Source organism: Protopterus annectens, chromosome 9.part0 (genome assembly GCF_019279795.1).
Source record: "Protopterus annectens isolate FY-2018-M chromosome 9.part0, PAN1.0, whole genome shotgun sequence".
In the NCBI taxonomy this organism is placed as follows: Eukaryota; Metazoa; Chordata; order Ceratodontiformes; family Protopteridae; genus Protopterus; species Protopterus annectens.
In genome coordinates, this window is record NC_056743.1 from 745426540 (window position 1) to 745442791 (window position 16252).

The 16252-nt window shown below is 37.9% G+C and overlaps 1 protein-coding gene across 1 annotated transcript in view; it reads left to right on the top strand.

Annotated features, from left to right (window-relative positions):
* Window positions 1-16252, top strand: part of LOC122810585 (ferritin heavy chain-like) — a 101180-nt gene that overhangs the window by 53660 nt on the left and 31268 nt on the right. The window contains exon 3 of the mRNA XM_044082162.1: window positions 8637-8762. Within this exon, the coding sequence (XP_043938097.1) occupies window positions 8637-8762 (126 nt within the window). The remainder of the gene's footprint in view (window positions 1-8636; window positions 8763-16252) is intronic.

The window sequence follows — 16252 nt, forward strand, 5'->3', positions numbered from 1 at the left end:
ATCACCTGTCTGCTCATGATTGGCAGTGGAGTTTTACGGTGTCGAGTTGCCAGCCCCCATGCCTAACCTTCCACAGAAGGCACACACATGCACACACTCATGCCTAGGGCCAATTTAGAGTGTCCAATCCACCTACAGCATGTCTTTGGAATGTGGGAGGAAACTGGAGCACTGGAGGAAACTAATGCGACCACAAGGGGGACATGCAGACTCTGCACAGAAGGCACCCCAGCCAAGGATCGAACCAGAGAACCTCTTGCTTGTGAGGTGGCAATGCTAACCTCTGCACCACCAGGGCCACCCATAAAATACTGTAGCTAAAAAAAAAAAAACTTGTCTTATTGTGTTTTAGTAAAAGTTGATATGTTCCAGTTTCTTTAACTCAAGAATGCTCTTCACGGAACATGTTCAAGGTCGGGCTTCCAATAAACTTTTAAGTCGAATTTGCCATTCAAGTTATTTTTTCTGTAGCCTTTTGTTCAGATTGCCTTGTAATGGGTCTGAATTGAGTCTCTTAATGATATGAAAAGTAAACTTCTCATATTTCCTGCAGACCTGAGCATGTTTAGACAGTGGCTTGTTGAAGTTCTTAAGTCTGATAACTGAGAGTTGTTTCTTCACTCTTATTTTGAAATGGTTAATTGTTTTTCCAATATAGAATGCTTTGCATTTAGGGCAGCTTGCCTGGTATAACACAAAGCTCCTACTGCAGTAATATATATCAGTGCGAGATATTTTTTTTCAAGTTTGGACATATAAAATAGTTCTTTTGGCTCATAAATGCACAGCATCTGCAGACTGGGAGTCACAGGGAAAATTTCCTATGTGTAGTTCCGTGGATGCAGTAATTTCTTTTTTGTTTTCTACCCAGTTTGCAATATTTTTCTTTTCAATAAACTGACGTTCCAGAACCTAATAGATTGGTTCCCCTTATGATGCTTCAGTTTTTGACTGTTTTCTTTATTACATATGAATCTTTGGAATTAGTTAGGATTATATCTCTTTTATATTTGTCATTTTCTTCATTGATACTTGGTTTTGTGGTATGTGATGGCTTTCTTCTGGGGGGGGGGGGTCAGCAGAGCTGGATCACTATTTTGTTTCAGGAATTTTATGGGCTCCAGTATGTTGGCCACCAAATTCTCATTGTAGCCTCTTTCCAGAAAATCTTGCTGCAGTTAATCTAGGTTGGTGAGAAATTGGTCCATCTCTCCAGAGAATCTGGCTATTCTCATTCCCTGTGATTTGATGGCATTGTTAGTAATTTGGGGGTGCATGCTGTTAGCATGTAGCAGTAGATTCACTCAGGTAAGTTTTCGGTAGAGGTCATTTTTGAGCTTTTTCTCACTTCTGTCCTTAAAGATGGTGATGTCCAGGAGATCCACCTTCTCATAATGATGGTGATGTCCAGGAGATCCACCCTCTCATAATTATGGTGGTTGGTGAAGTGTAAAAAGTCTGTGTCTTCGATGTAGAAGAAGCAGCAGTGAAGCTTGTCCAGGGAGCCTTTCCATGTGATAAAGATTTTGTCAATAAAATGATAATGATGATCCATGTGTTGATAGGAAGGCAACAATATTTTCATAAGAATTCTAACTGGCCAAGGCTGTATTGGCTAGGCTGGGAGCTATAGTAGCTTCCACAGCTGTCCCCCTTGTTTGTACCATTTCTGTTCAAAGTGAAAGTAATTGTTGGTGAGTATATTACTGATAGCTTTAATTTCTCTAGGGGTCTTGTTGGTCCTTGAACTCGTGTACTCTTTCACAGCATATCGATACAGAAGCTATGGGGAAGAACAGTGTTTAAGGCTTCCTCAACAGTTATGACTAACATCATCTCTAGTTATATTTTGATTTCTTTGATTTTTTTCTCAAGAAATCAAGTGAAGCAGGACATCTAAGATGTCTGTACATTGACCAGCTTGTCTTTAGCTCTCCTACCATGAAAACAAAAACTGAGAAAAAGAAGCATCATTGAAACTGTTTTTGGGATAAAATTCAGTCACTGGCTAGTAAATAAATTGCCTGGATGCCAGCAAACAAGAAGTTTGAAAAGACTGAAAGAAAGCCAGAAAAGGAGAAGAGAAAGCACTGTCTGGGAAGTATTCTGAAACTGTTCAGCAAAAACCAGGTGAAGCTTCAGCTTTGGTTTAAGAGAGGTCTTCAGTGATTTAGAGGAAAATTAAATCAAATGTACTCAGATGTAATTAAATGAAACTTTGAAGGAATATATCAACACCAAAAACAAAATGTTGGAAAAAATAGAAGAAGCTGTAGCTAGCTATTCAGACCAACTAATAAAAGTGCAAAAACCAGGGGCTGAAATGAAGAAAAAGCTGGCAGAGTACAAAGCTTCTCAAGAAGAGCAGTTTCAAAAAGTAGGGTCTATATTAGATAAGAGTTTCTTACCGAACGCTAACATGAGTGAAAATCCCGGAACCCAAAACTGGAATTGTGAGATCGCAGTACAGTGAAGATGATGATATTTGCCCTTTCCTCACTGTAGTGCGATCTCAGAGTTGTAATATATATATATATATATATATATATATATATATATATATATATATATATATATATATAAGCGGGGGGGGGGGGCACAGCCCCCCATAATTGCAGTTTCGAGTTCCAGGATTTTCGATAATGTCAGCGTTCGGTAAGATAAACTTTTGTTTATATAATATAGGCCCCAAAAAGTAGTAGTTAGACAGCAAGCACAGAAAAAAGTGAGATTTTTTGCTGTACCAGAGAAACTGGAAGGAGCAGTCTGTATTAATTTTATGAAAATGCGAATGAGCAACTGGACTGGTATACCACACCAGGATTTGTTAATTGAAAGTGCACATCGAGTTTATCTTCCAAATCTGGCTATGAGAAAGCAGCCAAGACCTGTATTAGTAAAGATGCAATCATACCACCAAAAAGAGCTGATCCTGACAAAACTGTGGCAGGCAAAGTATTAAAACTGGAGATGGCAGAGTGTTTGTAGAAGATGATTATTCACTCTACACCAGGCATAAGAGAAGCAAATGTATCAAAGAGAAGCAAATGTATCCCAGCAATCAGAGAATGCCAAGAGGCAGGTATGAGAGTCAAACTGTTGTATCCAGCTTCTCCAGAACAGGCTAAGGAAGGGAAAAAAGTGTATCAAACAAAAACTGAGCCCAAAAACTGAGCCAACAAGCAGAATGGTACTCTGCTTCTCATTCTTCTGACAGTAAAGTTCATAGACTTTACCAGTGAAACATTTTCCAATGTTCCAAAGGAAAATGCTTGAGAGATGGAAAAAAGCACAGGCTTGACTGGAAAAATCAGGAGTACATTGGATTTGAACCAGAGGCTGGAGTTGGGAGATGGACTTGAACAGGAAGACCAGCAACACTGAAATTAATGAATAAATTGAGGCTATGAAAATGGCGACTGTATTTTTGTTGAGTTTGTTAAACTTTTATGTGGACTATAAAGCATGTAACCCCATGTGTTGTTCATGCTTAGGACACTAAAAAGGTGAAAAAGTAACAGCAAGTAAAACAATTTTTGTTTTTTAGTATTTGTATGGGACATTTCATGGTATAAACTGCATGTTTTATACATATATATATATATATATATATATATATATATATATATATATATATATATAATAGTATAGTTTTGTGTAATCAGGAGCATTTTAAATATTTTAAATATGGGGAGTCTTGTAACTGACTGATAAAGATATTAAAGTAAACAAGTACTTTTTTAGTTGTTATACTGTAAAGACTATATTTCATACAAGTGGAGACAGGCTTGACAAAACAAGTTTAATGTCAATATGCTGTGATTTCAGGCTGCTGGGGTAGGGATGGAGACGCAGATATGTAGAATTAATATATTTCCTCTTAATTTTACAAGGGTTAAAAGTATAGAATAATGCCTTTGGCTTAAACTATAAACAAGTGTTTTTCTAAAAAGGTAGGCAGTGACGATATGAGGTATTGCCAGTTATACCAGGAGAAGTAGGGCAATGGATGTGTAACAGATGCCAGGACAGCTAGCTTAAATTTAGTAAAGAATTGTATATTATTTGAATATCAAACTGATTTGTGCAGATGCTTGTATTGAAAATGAAGCTGCTTCTGTTAAAAATGTACCAACAGTGTGCCCTGATGGTCCGAAAAAGAAATGTACATGCATTATTGTAACTTTTTAAATGTATATATTTTAACAGAGGATACTGGAAGATAAAAGGTTAAGCTCAGCTCCAGCTAACATTGAGAAATAGAAAGCAATTTGAATTAGTGGGTCTAGGCCATAAAGATGTTCTCTCACAGCTTTGAATGAAGCCAGAGACGCAACATCTGTAAGAAGCATGTTTTGTTAATCTCTGTAGGAGTAGAAGCTTGTAATTGTTTTATGACTTCTAGAAGCTGCACCAGATCTGAGCAATGCTTTTGTGTGTGTGTGTGTGTGTGTGTGTGTGTGTGTGTCACTGACATGTAGGTGCTAAATCCTGGCAGTTTCTAGCAATGGGGGGTTGCATGGGAACCAGAAGTCAGATGATCAGGTGTATGTGATGTTATTCTGTACATAAATAATGTTTTAATGTTGGGTGAGCCAGAAGTCTCAGGGGCAATCTGTTTCTTGGAACCTGGCATAGAAGTATTCCTCACCTACTTTATCTTGCCTTGCTCTATTAAGTAGGAACAGTAGTTCTCTACATCAGTCGGGAGAATGAAGCGAGAATAGTTAAGTGCTGTTTTTCTGTAACTGTGCGAGTCTTTCCAGCTGTGTTTTAATATTTCCTGTGACTGAAACTTTGGTGTTTACTGTAAATACTGTATATATTTCATATTTTCATGTTCTTTTGTTATTAAATATATTTAAACTTTTCATTGTGGCTGATCCTTTAGAGAATATTCCAACCTTTGAGGGTACTTTTATCTATTGGTGACACTGTGGCCACTCCTGAAGCCTGGCTGTTTGGTCAACATTACATTTGCATTAATATTAATTTCACTCAGTATAATTGGGTACTATTGCAAGAGCCTTAGGGAGCTGGCTTTGTAGTGTCTGGTGGCAGTGGTAACTACCTTGTAGTCTGGGCAGAAAGGGGCACAGTGGGTAAATCTGTGCCAGCCTTTTCCAGGTTGTGTGTGTGTGTGTCAGCTAGTTGAAGCAGGGACACTAAGCACTGGTTTTACAGAGAGGGTGCTGGAGGACTTGTCTTGGACATTCAGCTGAGGACTTAACCTTATAGCTGTGCTACTGGGGAGCCTTACTGGGGTCCTGGAGTGAGATGGATATAAAGAAATCCAGACCCTGGCCTGACTCTGCTCCCTGTGTACTCTTAAGGGAAATTGCGATTGGTGCAGAGAGGTCTGCATCTGGAAATACTGAGTGTATCTATTTGTATTCCAAGTGAACATCCCTCTCCAGTGTCAGCGGTGAAGGAATCAATCTTATTGATTACTAGCCCAGACTGGGGACATCACATAGATTTTAAAAATAAGACACAATGATGAAAGTCATGAAAATGCTAAGTTTCTTACATCTGCAAAGATATTAGCTTGTTATATTTTTTTATTAGCAAATGCTTGGTAGTAGTCAAGTTATTTGCAGCTGAAGGCAGCTGTACATTCTTTTCTCAGTGAAATTTACAAAGATTCATTGCTGAGTACTTTTACATGGAAATGAGCTGTCCTACAGATGCAGGCAGTTAATTTTGAGAATTCTGAATATTCTTTGCTGAGAGAAATGCAACTGTACAATTTAGTTTCATTTAAAGACAGCCAGTATATTTTTCTTTGGGCTAAAAGTTAATGTTTTCTGAAAGCATATAAGCTGTTATTTTCATATCTGGGAGGGAAATGCAGATAAGAAAAGACTGCAATCAGTGTAGGTGGGGAATATAGGTTGTAGCATGCACTTTGGCATGACTAAACTTAATTTTAGGTTAGGTAATGCCTGTGGGTAGAGCCGTTTATTTGGGGCAATTTCTCCTATCAGAGGGTTAAACTTTATTTTTTGAAGATATACATAGTTTTGTGTGTTTGTTCTAAATTAATAGGGGATGAGGTGTTTGAAAAAAAAATTTTTTTGAGGATTTTCATTAAAACAAAGATTTGAAAAAGCATGACACAGGTTCATAATATGGCTACTCTGTCCATATTATCGTGGAACATAAATGGCCTTACAGCTAGAGACAAAAGGACTATTGCATTATATTAAGAAATGCAAATAGCAATGCTGCAGGAGATGCATTTAGAAAGAAATGAGCATGTGAAAGGATTTCAGGATGAATATTCAGCAGAATATCAATGAAAAAGGAAAAGGGGAGTTGTTATACTAATTGCTTGAGGGGCTACAATACTGATAGAGGAAAAAAGAAAATGATAGATTTGTGGTAGTAATGGGCTATGGTAAAGGAGGAAGATTACGTTGGCATGTATTTACATTCTACAAAGACTGCTATAATGGAGCATAAGAAATTTTGGGGAGATTTCAGCTTTCGGCATGGAATATTACTTGTAGGTTGGGACAAACTTTATTTGCAATAGGAAGCAGTTCAGTGAAAAATGAAGTATGAAATATATCAGGGGGACTCGGAAGGGAAAAAAAATAACAAAAGAGGGTAGATTAAAATATCTTAAGAAATTACAGCTAGTGAGTGGAATAAAATTAAAATGGAGTTTAAAGGCAGGTAAAAATAAAAGAGAAAGCAATATGATTAAGAAGTAATAGTAATTACTTAGAGGGGCTGACAAAGTTTAAAGTATTGCAGAATAAGGGGAATCTTGCAGAACAAGAAGCAGCACAAATGCAGCATGCTAAGGAGAAAATAAGGGTGTATTTGGATAGTGTGTGTGAGTTTAGAAAGCTTGCTGTTAAGCAACTATTTTTTTTTTTTTTTTTTGCAATAACTACATAACACTGAGATGTTTAGCACAACTTGAGCAGAAAGTAGAAAGAGTTGTCTCCAAACTTAGGGAGCCTATAACAAGAAAAATAACAAGGTATCTTGTAGAAGGTTTACAGATGCTTTGGAAGTTTTATGAAATATATAAAGCAGAGAAATTCAAAAATCAAGAAAGAGCACAAATTTAAAATATTTATGGACCCGCAGTGGTGGTGCTGCGGTAGCGTTGTTGTCTCACAGTAAGATGCTGTCCGGTTCGATTCTCGGCTATAGCATCTTCTGCATGGAGACATGCATGAATGGGCATACCTTCGTTGAAGGTTGTGCATCAGGCCTGGCAAGCCGGTACGTAAAAATTAACTGCCAATCATTAGCGGACCGGAGTTCCGCTGTGGCGACCCCTAACCAGGAAAAGCCGAAAGACACAAACACAGACAATGGAAGAATTGATTATTGCCAAGGTTAGTAGTAGATGAGGCTCGGCAATTAACAGTTAAAATAGGAGGGGATGTGATAAAAATGGTGATGTATAATCCATCTTCAGGAAAGTCTCCAGGAACAGATGATATTCCCACTGAACTTTAGAAGTTAGGAGGGAAGAAAGTGATAAATATCTGCAAGATTTTGTTTACCAGTATTTTTAAAAGGAACGGAAGTACCAACATCTTGGAAGAAAGCTGTGGTGACTGTATTACCTAAAGATGGTAAATGTCAGACCCATCTTTATAGAGATACATTTCCATTTAAATCATGATTATGAAGTGTTTGTCTATAGTAGCTAAAAGAATGGCAAAGGTGTCGCCAAAAATTGATAGATACTGATCAATGTGGTTTCATGGAGGGGAGGCAAACATTTGACAAGATTAATAGAACAATGACCAGAGTAAAGCAGAATGTAGGAAAATACTGCTGTTGTTTTTGGGTGTTGATGCAAAGAACGTATTTGACAGAGTAAGCTGGGATTTTATGAATAGGGCAATAGAAACATTTGTATTCCCTAATACAATAAGGTTAATTAGAAGTCAGTGAATAAACCACATAATTTTTCTATACATTTCCATCTTTGTTGGTATCCCACTTTCCCCACCTTGCATGGCATTACAGATCCACGGTCCCCTGAATGTTTGATTACATTACACCATTTAGTAGCTGGTTTGTGACATCATCCTCCTTCCATCCAACTTTGCATCCTGATGCATGTACAGACTATTGTAGGATACAGAATTGCTTTGGCATGGATCACATATGTTGAAAGGCCGTTTGTTCCTGTTTGACAGATGCACTTTTTTCTTTCTAAAATAATCTCAGTTTATTAAATTAATGCCTAAACACCAAACTGCTATTTTTATGTTTCCCTTTTCATGGTATTGCCTCAAATCCCAGTCTCTGAAAATGGTTGCAGCAGGCAGGTCATACACAAGTCTTAAAAAGAAAAAAAAAAAAAAAAGAATCCTATGAATATAAACCAGAGGTTAGAACCATGGTATATAGCTCTCCTTTCTCCCTCTATATCAAATCCCCCCCCCCCCCAGAATATCAAATTCTTCTTCTCCCTGTCTATAAGTCATTCCCTTACAATTGGGCTGAATGTGGGCACTTCAGCTTGGTAAGAACATGTCATTTACTCCGGACATTCATTATCACGGTTTTATTTCTGTGTAAGAACTGTATAACTGAATTGTACATTTTCAATGGATTGATTGCCCTTGTATTAACTGATTCATTTTATGTCTGCTCAGAAACCCATGAAGGATGAGTGGGGAAGTGGACTGGAAGCTATGCAGTGTGCCCTGGAACTACAGAAAGTCACTAACCAGTTACTACTTGAAATGCACAAGATGGCATCAGATGCAACTGACCCTCATGTAAGTATCTAGAAAAACATCTAGTAATCTGGGGTATTGATGGAGAGACCATGTTCAATGGAGCCTGAAATGTTAAAAGCATGGCAGAGGAAGGATTTCATAAGAACCCAGCCAGAGACCAGCTATGTTAATGAAAATGTGAAAGAAGTATGCAAATCACAATGAAACAATGTGGGACCATTAACCTAATATTTAACATCTTGATCTATCCTGTCTGCAGTGTTCAAACATTTAAGAAGATACCTCTGGTGCTGCTAAGCAGACTTTTCCCTTTAGCTCAGCACTCTTTTCTTCTGCCTAAAGTTTGTGTGTTTGTGTGTGTGTGTGTGTGTGTGTGTGTGTGTGTGTGTGTGTGTGTGTGTGTGTGTGTGTGTTACTAGTGCACATAAGTAAGGCATTAAAATGTTTCTGTATATATTTGCATACTTTTTTAAAATAAAGCTTGCTTGTGAACTTTACAGCAAATATTTAGCCTTACATTATTTGGCCTTCCCATAAGACAATGTACTATTTTGCTTTTAATGTGTGGAGGACTTCTTTATAGTTGAGTTTAAACTTTAGTCTACCAGTTGTGGATGAGAAATTGCTGATTAAAAGACCACTATAGCTATTATGATGTTTTAGATTATGCAATGTTGTTGTCTCTGTGGCTTTTTAGGTAGCCATTGCTTTTTTTTTCTTCACAAAAAGATGCCCTGAGATGACAGACAACCTGATGTAGTTTTGTGTTTTTTGATTTGGCTATCTGTCTCTCATAATGCCCTGTGAATCATTGGAAGATGAGGTTATCTTACTCTACTTTCTTATGCCAGAACATATTTGGATTCACTTAGAATGCCATACCCAGAATTTATTTTATCTCTGTTTACCAGGAAAGCCCAGCTGGGCAGTACTCATTTTCAGCGAAGGCCTAGGGCGAAAAGCTTCATTTGTTTACATTGCAGTATATTTAGTTCCAGTTAAACACATAGTACATACATGCATACATACAAATATTTCAAGCATGGGCATTAATGCCCTTCTAGCTTGCCAATGTACCAGAACACTTGTTCCCAAAATAAGTGTCCAGGCTGTTCTTAAAAATATTGAAACTAGTACTTGCCAATTAGCACACTACTCATTCTATAGAATCCTCTAAATAGGTTGTCTAATAATTCTCTAGTACTTTTTGATAACCCCAAACACTCCCAGAGGTAGTTGTCTCTAAATGCCCTCTATACTTGAATAAGATCTCCTCTTAGATATATGTAAGAGACACTGTACAAGTTCAGATATTTTAGTCTTTCATAATAACTTAAATTTTCACATCCATGGATGCCCTTGGTATATTTCCACTGTTGTCTTTCCAGTTTACTCCTGCTTGTTTTCTTATAGGGTTTCCATATTGTTATTCCATACTCAGGTTTGGGTCTAATGTAACTAATAAACAATTACTTCATCATTTTTGATTTCCTAGACTTTATAAGTCTTTTTATACAACCTATAGTTCTATAACTATCATTACCCAATTGGTTGATATGATTAGAAAAACTCATAGCTGAATCTACCCATATAACCAGGTCCTTAAATGAGTCTACAGTTTCAATCACTGTATGCTGTAATAAATATTCACCTTTCCATTTGTCTCCCAGATCTCATATGCTTATTTTTTGATGCATTTATCAGCATAGTATTCTCCTGTGCCCAAATGGTCAGTTTTGGCAGACATGCCTTATCTGTAACACACATAATCAGTTTACCCAATTTCAGGTCGTCAGCATATAGACTGTAGAACACCTCAGATGAAAAAGTAAGGTCTGAAAGATGCAATCTAAACAAGTAAGGGCCTAGGACAAGAGTCCTGTGGGACACCTTGACTGCAACCAAGGATTTCACCTGTCCAGTTGGTGTGTGATACTTGCCATGTCCTATTTGTAAGTCTGGCATTTTTAGTTCTGTGCTTTGTCCTTTGGCCTTCTATGTGGCACACCTCATCACTAAGGGCTTTTCACCCAGAAAAAAAGGGAGGTCATTGTCCCACTGTACTCATCCCTCATTAGACCCATTATAGAATGCAATGCCCCGTTTGGTATGTACCTCTCAAGACATCTGCAACAACTGGAAAGGCCGCAGAAATACCTCACTAAAAGGATCACAGGCCTAAACCAGATGCCCTATGCTGACCGTCTAAAAAAAACTCCAGCTGTACTCTGTTGCATATTGTCTACTCGGAGGCAATTTATGCTTAACATACAAGGCCATGTCAAACCTAGAGCTGTTGGACATGCTTCACTTAAAGAAATCCTAATCCCTCAGAGCTAGAGCTACATGCTCCAGGGATCTAAACCTTGTCATCACAATGAGCAAAACATGCTGGAGGGATAGGTTCCTGACCCAGAGACTCCCCAGACTCTGGAATAGACTGCCCATACATGTCAAGTAGAGCGCCTCTTTGGCCCTCTTCAAAAGGAGCCTTGATGACTGGATAGAAGATAGGAAATTCACCCCAGGGATCACGTCAGTCGCCCTGCTAGACAGGGGTCCAGGGAAGTAAATATTGTGGGAAGAAATAGCCAAGGAATTGTTATGGCTGGGCTTGTATAGGCCCTAGGGCCAATAGCCTAGTACCAACCTATGAACCATGCAGCTATCCATCTTATCAACAGTACATCAATACCTAGTTGTACTAATTTATTGATCAGTGTTTTGTATATGGCTCTGTTAAATGCTGAAGTTATATCTATATAAATTACATCACAGCACAAATGTTCATTTGTAGCTGTTATTGTATTGTTATAGAACATCATGTTACAGGTGGTAACATATGTTTGCTGATGTATGGTTTCATGTCCTAACCTATCCAATTCTGACAATAAGGTCTCCAGTATTACCTTCTCCATTTGTTCCCACAACGTGAAAGTAGACTTAAGGGTCTATATGACTCTGGATTTGTCCTACTCCCCTTTCCCTTAAAGACTGGTTTAATAAGTGCAGGTCTCCAGTCTTGAGGAATCACCACATATTTATATGACCTAGTGAATAATAGATATAATGGTATGGTAAGTTCTTGCTGAAGTGTTCTCAGGTCATTTTTACTAATTCCGTCTCCTCCCTGTGCTTTGTTTGGATCCAGTTTGCGTAGTTCTTTTTCAATACAATCTAATTTGATTCCAGTATCTGGGGTTACCTGGATGTCACTAGGACAACTTATCACCCCTTTTGTGGAATCAAACTGTTTTGCATAAGATTTTGTAAATATATCTACTGTATAATCTCTTGTGTCTAAGAACACATTTTTGAGTCTGCACACAGTTTATCAATTTGTGTGACTTTACTTCTACATCTTATGTATCTATAAAAAGGTTCCCTATTAAGCTCAATATGCTCTCTGCTCGACAGTGGCACAGAAAAATAACTTTCTTGGTTGGTGTAAGCCAGGGAACCTTGTTGGCTAGGCTTACATAGGCCCTTGGGCTGATAGCCTAGTACCTACCTATGAACCTATAAATTTTCTTCAAATTTTTCTTGATCTTGTCTCACACTATGCATAATCTGTTTGTCCAGCTTGTTTAGTTCAGTTTCAAAGTTGCAGTTCGACCTGCCTTCCATTTCTTATATTGTTTGTCTCTCACCTTAATCAGATATCTTGTTTTTATGGAAATATATCCCCCTGATGTTGTATGCCTAGATCCTGATGTTAAACATTTTTTTTTTGATTTTTTGCACTCAATTTCTCTTTTGAAACTTTCCACATTCCATATGCAGTTAGTTTTGCATAGTGACTGTTTTGCTTCCATAAACTTTTTAATTAACCTTCTGTGCAATAGTTTAGATTTCAGTTTGGCAGCATTATTTAGCAACATATTAACCTTAATAACCGGCATGATCACTGCGCATCAGTGGTGGTAAAACTCGATGTAACATTTCTATTTATATTTATACACATAGAGTAGTTACACTTACAGTACTTACATTTATACATTCTAAGATTTTAAAGAGGTAGAAGTTACTAAAGAGAAAGCCCATGTGCAGCTCAGTGGATTATACAGGCAGCAGTTATGTATAAAAGTTGTTTTTAAGGAGCGTATTTGGAGAGTATAGTGCAGTGAGCACAAAGTCATAACCTGGTGATGAACATGTGCAGGACCAGGACTGGTTACGATGTTGTTTAAGGAGTGGTTTACAACTATTTGAGTTTGTCTGATAGTTTTATTTGTGTAGAGATACTATTCCAGAGCTTAATGATGTACTGGGAGTAGAACGCGTCCCCTTCAACATTATTGACTTATTTGTGATTAGTAATAATCTGTTACTAGAACAGAGGTCCCTTGCTGGACAGTAGGGCAGTAATATGTTTTTTAGTGCAGGGCATTTTTCTGGATGATGAATGAGTTTGTGTTCTGTAGCTAGTTGTGAATATGTTCGGTAGTTGTGCAGTTCAAGACAATTTAATTGATATAAGCTATAGCAACAGTGGGTCCTAGAAGGGAGATTGGGGCCACATTTAGCTATTTTATTACAGCAGGAAGCGAGTTTCTTTATCCAAGTATTGTTTAAGCTTGTTTGAGTAGTAGAAGTGTATAAGAAAGTTGGCAGTAAGAAGGTGGTGGCTAGAGTTTTTCTTGCAGTATCTGTAAGGAATCCATTAATCCTGTTAAGGGAGCGTAGTTTCTGGTGTATAGATTGAATGGTGTGCAGTATATGTTGGTCATATTTGAGATTGTCATCTATTATAATGCCTAGAAGTTTACTGCGATTTACAATTTCAGGGACAGTATTTGCTGACTTCATGGTGAAAGATCACTTTTGATTTTGGCAACTTTTTGAGGTAAAAAGCATTAATTTAGTTTTTTGTGGTTGAGTAGGAGGTTTGATTCTTTGAGCCAGGTTTCTACAGAGGAAAAATATTTTTGGGTAATGCCTTGGAGCTTATTTATTGTCGAGGCTGCACATATTAATGTTGAGTCGACAGTACTGAGCTAAACTAGCATAGTGTGTGGAGGTTATTAATAAATATATTAAATAGGAAGGGACCCAGGATAGAGCCCTGAGGGATACCTATAGTAACTGGTTGAAAGGATGAATAGGTTTGTTGCCATTTAACGGCTTGTTGCCTTCCAGATATATAACGTAAGTAACCATGACCAGGAGTTTTGTGAAAGTCCTGTTGAGGAGAGCTGAATGAGTAGTTACTGGTGCGAGACAGTATCAAATGCCTTTGAAAAGTCATGGTGGACACAAGCAGACCATTGTTTTCATGTTGGTTTAATACGCTGATAAAATGTAGTAGAGCAGTAGTGGTGCTGTGCAGGGGCCTAAAGCCATTTTGTATGTCTGAAGCAGGTTATTTGAGGTTGAGTATTGCATCAGCTGCATATGGATGCATTTCTATAACATTTTGGAGCGCAGGGAGAAAATCACTATTGATCTGTAGTTATTAAACTCTGTAGATATGTTGTGCTGCCTTTGTGCACTAGTATTATGATACAGGATTTTTTCCACAGTGAGGAAATGTATCTTTCTGCTGTGGACCTAGTAATTAGTATGGACACGGGGAAGGCTATGACATCTGTGGTCATTTATTGATAGTCTGATGGTAGTTTGTCTACAGCTATAGAGGTGGGTACTAGACTAAAATTGAAGAGCTGTGGGTGGTTCTGGCTGGACAGGGGTAGAGAGAGGGGGGCAGATGTATTAGTGTCTAAGACAGATAATATTGATTGTATAAAGTAGGAATTAAACTGTGTGACGATAGTCTGCTATATTGCTCATCTTTGGAGAGGGAGTGTTTTTTTTTTTTTTTTTTTTTTGCCAGGGTGGAGTAGTTTATTTAGTAATGACCAAAATTGTTTTGAGTTGTTTTTATGTTTGTCTTAGATGTAGTATGTTTGCTTGTCCTTTTTGACGTGGAGTTTTGCAAGATTTCTAAGATGTCTAAATTGCTGGAAGGCATTTTGACTTATAATTTCATACCAGTTTTTCCAGGCTTTATCCCTTTTTGCATGAGTTTTTTTTTCTTTTGTTAGCCATGGTGCAGGTGTAGAATTTACTCTCTATTACGTAGTGGTACTAAATTATTTAAGGTCTATAAATGTATGTTATTAAAGTGATCGATAGCAGTATCTAGTGACATTGTTCTAAGTACATTCCAGTTATGTTGTTTTCATAGTTCATTGGAATTATCTTTGCTGAAATTGGTTGTACTTTCTATTTGGTTATAGATAATATGTTTATAAGTTATGGTGAGTTCTAATGGCATATGTTGGTTTGTGGTCACTTATGGTGTCTGAGAGGCAGCCTACTTTTCTCAGTTTGCCTGGTTTGTTTGTAAGGATCCTGTCAAATGTTGAGCGTCTCTCTGAAGTTTTATTTTTTCTAGTAGGTGTGGTTATTGTTTCAAGTTATACAAGTTATGGATTCAGTAGGGGGAGTGGAATTTGAGTTGTAAGTTTATATTCAAGTCTGAAATTATTGTAGTTTCATGGTTAATTTGTTGGGATATCCAATACTGGATGTTTTCAATGGTATCAATGCTATTCCTTGGTGTTGTAGGTTAATCCAAGTCTACCAGCGTGGCTCAGTTGGAGACAATTGTTCGTATAAGGAGGGTTAAACTACTTGCACATAACTTAATACTAACATACAAAACTAATAGGGTTTAGAGGTGTTCTGGGGTGTGTTTGTTGTTTGACATTTGATAAAACGCAGTCACATATAACAGGTTGGAATAATAAGTTCTTAACATAATGACAGCACTTAATACATTATCTTTAAATGTAAATGGACTCACAGATTTATACAAAAAAGAAAAAAGTAGTGAACTACATTTAAAATGTAGAGTGCAAATAGCTATGCTACAGGAGACACATTTTGAAAGAACTGGGTATGTGAATTTTAATAAAAAAGGATTTCAGGATGGTTATTCAGTGGAGTATCTGGGACAAAGGAAAATGGGAGTACTTCCATTAATTGCAAGTCCAGGGTTGGAAGCGTGGCCTAATGGTTAAGGTGCTTGCCTTACAAGCACAAGGTGCAGGTTTTGAGTCTCACAAGGGATAATTGGCTAGGCTTTAAATTTGGCTTGCAAGGGCAGTTAGCCTAGTACTAATCTATGAACCTATCTATGAGCTCCAATACCGATAGAAGAGGGAAAAAAGATGATAGATTTGTAGTACTGAGGGGCTACTGGCAAGTGAGGATTACACTGTCCTGTATATGTCCTTCATGGATGCATCTGCATTCATAACAACTGGGTTGTCCTGTCGTCAGGCAGCCCTTCGGTCGGCCGGATTCCAAAGTCCGGGTCCGGCTTCGGCTGATGTCGCACTTCACCCGACGTCATCTCTGCTGGTCTTCGGGTATAAAGGCATCAGCCGACGCCATTTTCTTCAGTCTTTCTTGCCGCGTGGTGCCCGAAGCAGAAGCTGTTCGCAAGTGCCGGTCGGTCAGATCCAGAGATTACTACTACCGAATACTCCTTCGAAGACTTCTAAAAGCTAAGTACCCCGTTG